We start from the raw sequence: 12,452 nt of genomic DNA, 5'->3' as shown, positions 1-12,452 counted from the left end.
CTCCTCCACGTCGAAAGGAGTCAGTTGAGGTGGCTCGGGCATCTTTTCCGGATGCCCCCTGGACGCCTCGCTGGAGAGGTGTTCCGGGCACGTCCCACTGGGAGGAGGCCCCGGGGAAGACCCAGGACACGCTGGAGAGACTACATCTCTCGGCTGGCTTGGGAACGCCTTGGGGTTCCCCCGGAGGAGCTGGAGGAGGTGTGTGTGGATCGGGAGGTCTGGGCGGCTTTGCTTGAGCTGCTGCCCCCGCGACCCGACTCCGGATAAAGCGGAAGAAAATGGATGGATGGATGGATTTTGATGCTTTTATCACCATTTGCAGGATTCTGCTCTAAATATTCTCTTATCTGCTGCACTATCAAAAATTGGGAGGAAAAAAAGAAAAACACTACATGATTGAATTTCTGTCAAACCTAAAACTTTTGCAGATTAGTTAATGCTCAGTATTTACACATGTAGCCTAATATGTACAAACATCATGCTAAATATTTAGCTAAATGTTGAGACAAATATGCACCTTAATAAAAGAGCTAATCGTTCCTCCCTGAAAGACAGATTAATAAAGTGTCTAATGTAACGGCAGGTTTATTCAAACTTGCACACTTGCTTATTTTGTGTTCCTTGAACAGCTCTCCCAAATTAAAATGTTATTAAAATTTAAAATATTAAATTACTCCATGCTGCCCATTCTTCCAGCATGAGTCAGAACCTCCCAGCCAATGCCAGGATTTCAACAAATAATCATATATATATATATATATATATATATAATGAATTATTATCATTATTTGGTTAAATCCTGACATTGACTGGGTAGAGGTTCCGACCCATGCTGGAAGAATGGGCAGCATGCAGTAATTTAAATGTCAAATTGTTGAAATAAAATATCTGAAGGGTCTGTTCATATATTGGCTATTCTTCCATCACTTCCAATTGTGCATGCAGGGAACAATGCGAGTCAGGACCTATTGACTGTTCTTCTGGCACTAATGAATGCTTATGTGCGGCACCCCAATACGAGTCGGGACGTCTACCACACTCCCGCACTCCCAATTGTTCATATGCAGTGTGCCTATCACCAGTTACTAGCTCTAGCACAAACCACCTAATCTTCCAGTGCTCAAGATTGCTCAGATGCAGCTGGCTCAATATCAGTCACATTTACTGTGGGCCCAGTACAGCACCAGACTGCTTCCATACATTGGCTATGCTTCCTGAGCTTGAACTGCCCACTGGGTCATAATGTTGACGAGATGTTGCCTGTTCTTCCAGCATTTGTGATTGCTCATATGCAGCAGCCCAGTATGGGTCGGGATTTATACCACTTGCCGCCTGTTCTTCTGACACTTTCAATTGCACGTGTGCAGCTGCCCAGTACACGTGGGACTTATTCCACATACTACCTGTTCTTCTGGTGCTTCAGTTGGCTTATCCACAGAGGGTTCAGTACTTGTCAGGCCTCGACCTCATGTTGTTCCAGCACTTACCACTGCACATGCAGGAGGGTTCAGGACATCTAACACATGACAATTCTTCCTGCATTTGTGATTTCACCTGTGCTGTAGGCTTACTGAGGTCACGGGAATTTATCACATCCCCCATTTGTTCAGAACTTCCAGTTATGTGTACAGTAAACCCAATATGGGTTTGGACCTCTGTTACATACCAACTAATCCTGCACATCAATTTGGCAGATGCATAAATTCACAGCAATGGTTTTGAAAGAGGTCTGCATCACCATCAAAACTGAATCAACCCAAAGGTCATCTCTCCACATGATCTCATCCAAATTCAGCTTTCTCTTTTGATATATATGTTTTTGAAGTAATCAGGATATCAGGGGTGATCACTTCACTTCAACATTTCCAGCACTGATAATAATCAACAGATACAGCACTACATTTACTGGATTACAGTTTCTCTGCTGGATTACTGCTCATGACGAGGCAGCACTCATGTTATCATAAGATTTTGGTGAACTATTTTGTCATTATATTAAATACTTTGGACACATACTTCTTAAAATGTAAAATGTCATTCACATACTGTGAATTCTGTTTAACGTATAACCACTGTTCTCTTGTAGGTTGTCTGCGCACCACCACCAGACAGTCGAGCTGTGTTTTTGAGCCTGTCAGGGTTTTATAAGGGTTTTCCTTCTCTGGACTCTCGGAATTCCATGAAGTCAGCCAGGTCAGCTGATCTGAAGGTTAACCCGCTGGCTTAGCAAGTCCAGATGGAGAAGCTGGAAAGGCTGCAGCAGGACCATGTCAGGATCACACACAGGCAGACTGACACACAGGGTAAACTAAGTCATGTAGTCATCTAAAGTGGTGGATATGATGTGAACAACTTCAGCTGGATTCTACATAACCTGTAACTAGAGCCCGACCGATATGAATTTTTTGAGGCCGATGCCGATAACGATATTTGGATGAAAAAAAATGCCAATAATCGATAAATTGGCTGATTTGCCGATAGCCGATAAATCAGCCGATATTATTTATTTTATTTTTTTTATGAATGAAATGTTCTTTTTTTGGACCCTTAACAAAAAAGGTATGAGCTAAAAGATGAAGTTTTCTCCTCATATTGATTAATTTTATAACAGAGAAGAATTTTCAAGTTCAAAAAATGCAAAAATGCAATTGGAGCAGTTAGGGGGCTATTCAAACGGGCCAACTTGTAAGATATCACTCCTGAAAAGGATCTTTGCCATATCATGTGAGGTAAATCTGCCCTACGATTTGATTTTGGAAAACCATGTGACGGAGAACCAATTCCGATTGAACACTCAGATTGCGCACGTCATCACACATCTTCTATGAGGAGTACCAAGACGGCTGATGGTGGATCAAAAGTCCACGAAGTTAACTTTTCAGCAAAAAAAAAAAAAGTAACTTTCTATCTCATATCATTAAAGAGTTATTTACAATTTAGTAAAGCTTGGCCCCAGCCGTCGTATACGATGGCATCAACCCAAGAGGGTTAATGGTGACCGGCAGTAATTCCCGGAACCCTTCTGGATGTCCAGTGAATCTGAATGTTTCAACCTCTTAGCAGTAAATGAAAGTTTTTCATGCTAGAAATAAGGTCTACACAATGTGAGCTTAATAAAAAGCGTGACCGACGCAATGAAGCACATTTGACACATTACTACATAAACTGAGTTAATCAAACTGAGTTGAACTGAAACGGGAGAAATGTGGGGTGAATGTAATCGCAAAGTTATTACAAACCACATCCTTATAAACTTACTTGTATGCTTTTGTCAGCCGATCAGTGCAGTGTGACGGCGAACTACGGGGGCGGTGATGAACACATTTAAGCAGGGGTGTAAGCAGCTCTCAGTTGAATGGAGTCAGAGCTCCATCTACTGGACAAACGGTGCAAGGACATTTTACATTGCTGACAAACATTTCAGTAACTGTTCTGTTTATGAGAAATTATCGGCGTTCTATCTGCAAAATTTCAACTGATAGTGAGTACTCTGAAAAGGGCTTATATTGGTCGGGCTCTACCTATAACCACTGTTTTCTTGTAGAGTGTCTGCACACCACCACCAGACAGTCCAGCTGTGTTTTTGTGCCTGTCAGGGTCTTATAAGGGTTTTCCTTCTCAGCAGCGACCATCATCACCCAGCAAGAGTTTTTCAGAGACCAACCATGAAGGTATTTTATTTGTATCTGTGTGTATCTTTGCTGCCCACACGCGGTGTCATGGACTGAGATTACCCCCATACCAGATTTGTATACTCACTATTTGCGCATGCGTGAGAAAAAGGGAGTTTGTTATGCACCAAGTTTACCCTTTCTCTGTGCGGCCCAAAATCAGGTTTACATGCGGGTTATTTTGCTCTACAAATTGAAACCAGCTCTCAGTCCTTTACACACCCACAAAGGGTAAACTTAGTACAGAACAAACTTCCTGTTTTTCATGCACATGCAGATAGTGAGTATAGAAATCTGGTACGGGGGTAATCTCAGTCCGGGACATTCGTTGGGTTTGTAGTAGTGTTTCAGGGCTCCATGGATCCAACACATGCAACGTGAATGTCTCAGCTCCACTGATGTGTATATCTGCACTGTTCTATGCTCCTGTTATTACATACAAGCCCATATTTTTCTGCAATTGACAATTCCAGCACCGAGTTAGTCCATTCTATTAATATGTCCTCTTATTCACTGCATGCTTGTATTTAACACACGAGATTAGCGGAGCTACTGAAGAATCCTTGAAAGAAAGTCACAAAATTTGTAAGGTTAACCATTCAACATAAAAATGTGTTTATATTTGTGATTTCTGCTCTCTTTGACAAACGGCCGATGTTATGTCGATCTCCCATTGTTGATTGTTGGCCCCAATTTCTGTTCTGATTTCAAAATTCATATTAATTACCATTTTATATCCACTTGCATACTAGTGTAACTGAATGCTGTAGAGTGCGTATATAAAAATTAAGTAAATAAAAGTCAGTTTAGTTTATCAGTTTATGGTCATGTGTTGTGCTCTTGAGTCTAACACACCAGCACTGTGCTCTTGTAGATAATCCTTCCAGTCTGACTAGTATGTGTGAAGATGCATCAAGTCCACGTCTTCAGAGTGATAAAGTCTCACGGGGATCCTGCACAAGTGCAGAAGTGAGTGAGACACCTGACCAGTCCAGCTGCAGCCACTGTAAGTGAATAAGAAGGTTTAGAGCCATAACTTAGGATTTACTTCATTCTGACATTTTCTTTCACCTCGTTTTACAAAGTGTCCCCTCGTTCTTCATCCACAGCGTTGATCACAAAGCTGGATGCTGCAGAGTCTCGCTGTGTGAAGCTGGAGCAACAGTTGGACCTGCTGAGGAGGATGTGTCACACCCAAACACACAAGACCGACCTGCTGAAAGAACAGGTTCACCACTTCAACGTTGGGCCAAGCTGCAGAAGTTCTCTGGACTCTTGAGTTACCATGAAGTCAGCCAGGTCAGCTGATCTGAAGGTTGTCCCGTTGGCTGAGCAAGTCCAGATGGAGAAGCTGGAAAGGCTGCAGCAGGACCATGTCAGGATCACACACAGGCAGACTGACACACAGGTAAACTAAGTCATGTTGTCATCTAAAGTGGGTGATATGATGTGCAAGAACTTCAGCTGGATTCTACATAACCTACAACCACTGTTTTCTTGTAGAGCATCTGCACACCACCACCAGACAGTCCAGCTGTGTCTTTGAGCCTGTCAGGATCCTATAAAGGTTTTCCTACTCAGCAACGACCATCATCACCCAGCAAGACTTTTCCAGACAACTATGAAGATACTTTTTTTCATCTGTGTCCATCTTTGCTGCCCACACACAGTGTCACAGACTGAGATTATAATGAGAAGACTACACCAGAGTAAATACAGAGGGTTTACAAAAAAGATCACTCCTGCTATTAAAATAAATAAAGAAAAGTCAGTTCAGTTTAGTTTAACGGTTTATGGTCATGCGTTGTGCTCTTGATTCTACGTAGATATTCTTTTACAATTGAGGAACCTCAAGGAGAAGATTAGGAGGTTGGAGCTGGAAAAAAGACATGGTCAGTCCAGTCTGACGAGTACGAGGGAAGATGCAAGTCCAGGTCTTCATCGTGTCGACCTGCTGGCTGAGCAGGTCCAGATGGAGAAGCTGGAAAGGCTGCAGCAGGACTATGTCAGGATAACGCACATGCAGACTGACGCACAGGTAAACTAATTCATGTTGTCATCAAAATTGGTGGATATGTTGTGCAAGAACTTCTTCTGGATTCTACACAATAACATTTATTAATATTTTAATTCTGAGCAAAACGTGTTTCTGAATAAAATTAAACAAACTCAACAATATTTCATAAACTTTGTGGAAATATTTATTTGTAACAAACGAATTAGTCCATGAGCCAGTCATCAATTTTGATGTAATCGGGACCACTTTAGGGGAATAAAGGACACTTAGAGGCTCAGTGTACCATGACCTACCCAAAAATGTATGATAGCCATCCCAGGGTGGCAGCTGTAGCCAGGGAGGGGTCAGTGAAGGGTTACACAGAGGTCAAAATTTAACAATGCTCCAATCATGTTGAAACCTTTACCACATTATTTGTTTGGTTGAGCAACTAGGATTTATAAATGGAGTAGTTTTGACTGTGTTGAATGCTTGGCCTGCAAAATGAAGGTCAAACAATGTCAGTGTCCTTTGGATTCCATGATGTGTATGTTTCCCTGTAACGTGATGACTCAGCATGACACATGGTGCAAACTATTCTTTTATAAAACCCTGTTAGCTCAACCAGTCATTTGCATCACTTTATACCTAGATTTATTTTTAGCTAATACCACTGTACTATGAATCAGTGGACAAAAGTTATCTCGTACTTAGTTTGTCCAGACACAGGCCCAGAGTTGTCCGTGGTGTTGTGGAAGCTTCCCTCACCTGTCTGTTTTGCTTACCAAAGCTGTGTTGTTGGGAAAAAACACACACACACACAAAATGACCACACAGCTTCTGTTCTTTTTACAATATTTCTTTCAGTATGAAGAAACACTTTGACATAATGCAGTTTCTGATAGTGAATCCAGTTGTTAAATGGTGATATTACCAAGGTTGGGTAGGATTACTTTGAAATGTAATCCAAAAGTAATCAGATTACAAGTAATCCAAATGTATGTACATACATACATGTAATCCACATATACTCAACAAAAATATAAACGCAACACTTTTGGTTTTGCTCGCATTTTGTATGAGATGAACTCAAAGATCTAAAACTTTTTCCACATACACAATATCACCATTTCCTTCAAATATTGTTCACAAACCAGTCGAAATCTGTGATAGTGAGCACTTCTCCTTTGCTGAGATTATCCATCCCACCTCACAGGTGTGCCATACCAAGATGCTGATTAGACACCATGATTAGTGCACATGTGTGCCTTAGACTGCCCACAATAAAAGGCCACTCTGAAAGATGCAGTTTTGTTTTATTGGGGGGGGATACCAGTCAGTATGTGGTGTGACCACCATTTGCCTCATGCAGTGCAACACATCTCCTTCGCATCATCCGTGAAGAGAACACCTCTCCAACGTGCCAAACACCAGCGAATGTGAGCATTTGCCCACTCAAGTCGGTTACAACGACGAACTGGAGTCAGGTCGAGACCCCGATGAGGACGACGAGCATGCAGATGAGCTTCCCTGAGACGGTTTCTGACAGTTTGTGCAAAAATTCTTTGGTTATGCAAACCGATTGTTTCAGCAGCTGTCCGAGTGGCTGGTCTCAGACGATCTTGGAGGTGAACATGCTGGATGTGGAGGTCCTGGGCTGGTGTGGTTACACGTGGTCTGCGGTTGTGAGGCTGGTTGGATGTACTGCCAAATTCTCTGAAACGACTTTGGAGACGGCTTATGGTAGAGACATGAACATTCAGTACACGAGCAACAGCTCTGGTTGACATTCCTGCTGTCAGCATGCCAACTGCACGCTCCCTCAAATCTTGTGACATCTGTGGCATTGTGCTGTGTGATAAAAATGCACCTTTCAGAGTGGCCTTTTATTGTGGGCAGTCTAAGGCACACCTGTGCACTAATCATGGTGTCTAATCAGCATCTTGATATGGCACACCTGTGAGGTGGGATGGATTATCTCAGCAAAGGAGAAGTGCTCACTATCACAGATTTAGACTGGTTTGTGAACAATATTTGAGAGAAATGGTGATATTGTGTATGTGGAAAAAGTTTTAGATCTTTGAGTTCATCTCATACAAAATGGGAGCAAAACCAAAAGTGTTGCATTTATATTTTTGTTGAGTGTATATTCCTTCAAAGTAATCCTACCCAACCTTGGATATTACACACATTCACGTCTACATTTACAATTACGTTTTAGGCGAAGATTCGGGAGCTGCAGATGAAATTGCACGAGGAGGAGCACCACAGAAAGCTGATGCAGGATCAGATGAACCAGGTGAGCACTTTTAGTGTTTTAATTTGACTTTGAGCCATACAGGAAGAACAGTATATTGCTTTGATTTTTTTATTTATTTTTTTTTATCTTGAATGGTGAGTACAAGCAAATGCACAGTAAATGTCTTATTTTTCTCAGTTATGCACGGGTTTGGAGGCTGATCAGCTCCTTCTGCAGTCCAGATCACCGCCTTTAACCACGACACAACCCAAAGAAAAGACGTCCAATACAAAGGTAGAAACCTCACGTTTTCTCTTAAAGCTGGTTTAACTGGACTTTCAGAAAGTTTACAGACTTTTCCACTTTGTCTTATGCCAGAATACATTAAATGTCTTTATAAATTTTCTTCCGATCTCAACCACCATGAAGAGGGAAAAAATATGTCACATTTATTTTTAAAATGTACTACTGTTTCATGCAACAAAAAAATCAGAATTAATTTAATGTGTGCATTACCTATATCATAACCAACATACAGTGAACAGAAGCTAACAGGCTAATTCATGTTATTGCACGAGGCACAGAACAGATGAAAACATCTGTTCTGAACTGAACATGGCACATTTACCTCACTAAATGTAATTAAATGTTTTAAACTCCTGTATGTTTTCAAAACCAAGTACTTGACATTTCCTTCAGTGTCCTGCTCATTGTTTGTTCCATCTGTCCAACACAGCCAAAACAAGTGGAGCGTTTGGCAGTATGAAGGTTATATTTTTTTCCCTTTATTCAAGAATGTGGTCTCTCTGTTTGAGAGCATGATTTATTAATTTCAATCATTCTCTGAGACCCAGCACATCCTTCTCTTTAAGATGTTCTTGTTTTATGGTGGTTGGAATCCAGCTTAATGGTTTATTATTGCCACAGTCTGGAGTGTGAATCACAGCTGATTTTTTTTTTTTTTTCAGAAATTCGTACCTCAGCAGACGTCATCTGTGAAGCCACACTACCGACTTAACCGGAGAGATGTGGATTTTGTTGTTGGAATGGTAATGTGGACATGCATCACTTTGGAGTGTTTCAAACAGAGTAATATCATTTTTATTTCTTTTCTTTTTTTTTATTTCTACTCAATCTGACTTATTCTCTCTGACCCAACTTCAGTCTACAGGCTGCAACCACCCAGTCAGAGACAAAATCCCATCAGTTTTATCTTCCCTCAAGAAGCACCAGCTGCTTCTCTCCAACAAACCAGTGCTGAACACCCCTGAGACTGATCATGGACATTCCAGCAAATCCTCCTCTGGAACTGATAAGCTCTCAGAATTACTACAAGCCCTGCTGGAAGAACAGCAGCTCATGAGCAGGTGAGTCTCATTCAAACATGATGAGAAGTTTCTCAGATGTCACACGTTGTTCTGCTGCCCACTAGTGGTTGCAGCAGAACAACGTCCTCCATCATGACTTGTAGCAGTAATATTAAAACTGCTTATTTGAAACTAATTTTTTACTTTTTATGCAATGTGTTTGCATTCTTTTCATATTCGTTAAGTTTCCAGTATTGCAGTTTTGGAAAAGATGAGACATTTTCCATCTTTCTTACCTACAGCAACCAGCTGGGATAACTTTCCTGCTTAAAATAACAACAACCCTCGAATACGTTACTGCATGCGTCCATATTGCTTTTAGAGTTCGTTAAGTGATCGCACATTTTTTAGAACTCAGAAGTTCCCAAATTGTTTTGGTTTTTTTTTTAGTTTCCAGTTGTCTTGAACGCAGCATTATTCATAAGTATCAAACTCCAATTTAGCCGTTAACTTAGCACCTGTGCCAAGCGCCACTGCGCATCTGTACGGAGGAAGACACTGACGCGAGGCATCCTGTACCGCTCACCACTGCTCAGACTGCAATGGTCTCTCTCGGTTGGGCCGAACCACTATTAAGATTTTTAATATTCTGTGTGCATCCACACTCTGGCCTCATCACCAATAAGCAATCACTACACCTAAAGTAGTCCCACAGAAATGAATAACTGCACTGCAAAACAACACATGACTTGCCGATGTACCGTAATCATTTGACGATGTTTTAAGTCACACAAATGGCAAAATTTTAAAATAAATCATGATTACTTATCCTCTCCGTGATGCATGCGTGTGGCTTTGCGCCATGTTGGATGTCTTCTTGTTTACATTTGGGAAACCTCAAAAGTAGTCCGGCAGGCTGCCCACAAGTCCATCTTGCAGTGATGACCTGGTACAGTCAGTCAGAAGCTGCAGGCAGTGTGTGATGCGAGGTGTTTAAAGTCTCACAGACGAGTGCTGCATTCAGGCACATAGAACATTTGCAAATGTGACCAATCACAGCAGTGGATATTGCAAACGTTCTGCCTGAGTGCAGTCTGGGAGGGAGTCTCCCCGGCATTACCGCGACTGTCATCGACACGTGATAAGTGACAAGTCGAGGTCAGTTGCACAGCAGCAAGTTTGACTTGTTATAACGTCGATGACCTTTTGTTTGCATGCTCGTTTGTTGCAGGAAGCACGACAAGTTCACGAGGCAGCTGGAAGAGAGCATGTCGAAAGAGGAGAGAAAAGCTCTTTACAGGGAGCAGGAAAGGCTGCTGCTGGAAATGGAGAAGAAGGGAGACCAGATCGGTAAACTCTACCGACATCAAAGACAGGTTAGTGTTCACGTTAAACACGCACAAGTTCTTGCACCTGACCCTTATTTTCAGTCTCCTTTACATTTTTTGCTCTTTCTTCAAGGTTAAACATGTCCAGAAAGAGGCCAAAACTCAGAAGGGTCATGGAGACAAGGAGAGAAGGGCTACGACAGCGGCCCCTAGAGGTCACCCTGCTGCACAGCTCAAACCCAGACCAGGAGAACTCAGCAGTAGGAATTTGGGGCTGTTGAGGGACTTGAAGATCAGTGCAGGCTTCACTAAAGACCTGAGCCTCTGTGCACCTTCAGCAATAAAAGATGGCGTTTCTTCTGCAGTCCCTCGACTGATGGTCAACAAATGCAGCTGATTTTTAAATACTGATGAACTTTTGTACACTTTAATAAAAAAGCTGGTTTGTTATCTTCATATCAGATTTTTTAAAATTTTGGCTGTTGTGACGAGGCGGCGCTGTGACCCTTCATCACAGATTTTGCACTTATGGACTTTCTCTCCAAAGCTGGCAATAAGCACATGTGTAAATATATTTTTTAAACATTTTATCAGATAAAACTGTTCAAAGTGAGAAATTAAAGAAATTCAGTGCAGCACAGTTTTTGTTGGCATCAGTATTCACATTGCTGATCTTGACCAGGTTGATGGGGTTCTGACCCACAGGTTGGGACCCATTTTATGACTTTATAACTTTCACAAACAGTATTAAAAAAAAATTCTTCATGGATCACCAGTTTGAAGTTGTTTAAAGTTTCTACCAGCAGATGGCAGCATTTCTTCGGGTGAACTTCATGTTAAAAGGACACAAATAATGACTGAGTGCTCCACTTGGGAAAGACAAACTCGTGAAGAAGAATCCAAAGCTTCATGAGGCTTAACTTCAACAGGATGATGTTCAGCTGCACTGGAGCTGAAGAAGTTGCTGTGACAACAGTTCATGAGTAATGTGGATGCATTTTAATGCGATTCAAAAAATGTAGGATTATCATTACTTGCATTTCACTGCAACATTGAGTGATTTCTGCTGTACAAGCTCCGCCCCCTGCCGGTTTGCTGAGGTAATACTGATAAAATGTGCAAATGTTTTGTCGAGTGTAAGCCAAGAATTACCAAACGCTACAACAAAGAAGCAAGCTGCAGAAGTCTTCCTGCATCCACTAATCATCCAACAGGTGGCACTGTTCAGCAGGTGGCAGTCAGGTTAATGGGATGTTATAAGGGTAAAACAAATCTGCTTTTTGGGTTGGTCTCATACATGAGATCTCACCAGTTGATCCTCTGTGCCTGTTGTTATGGCAGTTGTTTCAAAATACAACAAAACTGAACGAACACTGGGGGTCCAAAGAGACATCCAGTCAAATTGAGAAGAACTGCAGAGAAACCAGTGTAGTGCAGCAGATAACTGAAACAATCATGCAAATGGTGATACAAGCACCAAAGTTGGCACAAATACTCCTTTGACATGACTCTTTTGAAAAAAAACATTTGGCCACTTGAATTTTCAATAGGAGGCCAGGTAGGGCTCAATTGAAGAATTACACAGGGGTCAAAATTAAAAATGCTCAAATCATTTTGAAAACTACACCACATTATTTGTCTGATTTAAAGATTCCAAAAAGGTATAGTTTGGACTATCTATGACTGAATGATCAGGAGGTATGAGGTAAGAACAGCAAAAATGGTGACAAAGGTCACTTTCAGTTTGTACAGGGGTCAAAAGTTAAAGTTCCTTCAATTTTGGTACAAAGTGATGCAAATTGGTGGTTGAGCTAATAGGATTAATAAATGGAATAGTTTTGATTGTATTGAATGTTTGACATGTGACATTTGACCCCATAACATGATAACTAAGCATGATACATGGTCCAA

The 12,452-nt window shown here is 41.5% G+C and overlaps 1 protein-coding gene across 1 annotated transcript; it reads left to right on the top strand.

The window, feature by feature from the left end:
- Nucleotides 1-4,559: 4,559 nt before the first annotated feature.
- LOC117509114 (centrosomal protein of 57 kDa-like) lies at nt 4,560-11,027 on the top strand. Its single transcript, XM_034168898.1, has 8 exons — nt 4,560-4,677; nt 4,781-5,079; nt 7,889-7,966; nt 8,105-8,200; nt 8,875-8,955; nt 9,071-9,273; nt 10,445-10,589; nt 10,675-11,027. The coding sequence occupies exons 2-8, from the start codon at nt 4,957-4,959 to the stop codon at nt 10,936-10,938; spliced, it is 990 nt and encodes a 329-aa protein (XP_034024789.1). The 5' UTR covers nt 4,560-4,677; nt 4,781-4,956; the 3' UTR covers nt 10,939-11,027.
- Nucleotides 11,028-12,452: the final 1,425 nt, after the last annotated feature.

Source organism: Thalassophryne amazonica, chromosome 4, assembly GCF_902500255.1.
Source record: "Thalassophryne amazonica chromosome 4, fThaAma1.1, whole genome shotgun sequence".
In the NCBI taxonomy this organism is placed as follows: Eukaryota; Metazoa; Chordata; class Actinopteri; order Batrachoidiformes; family Batrachoididae; genus Thalassophryne; species Thalassophryne amazonica.
Note: the sequence above shows the minus strand (reverse complement) of the source record. Positions and strands in the feature narration are given on the sequence as shown.

Coding starts and splice junctions, on each gene's coding strand:
- LOC117509114 (XM_034168898.1), top strand. CDS start 4,957: ATGAAGTCAGCCAGGTCAGCTGATCTGAAGGTTGTCCCGTTGGCTGAG. Junction 8,201..8,874: donor AAAAGACGTCCAATACAAAG/GTAGAAACCTCA, acceptor TTTTTTTTTCAG/AAATTCGTACCTCAGCAGAC. Junction 8,956..9,070: donor TGGATTTTGTTGTTGGAATG/GTAATGTGGACA, acceptor ACCCAACTTCAG/TCTACAGGCTGCAACCACCC.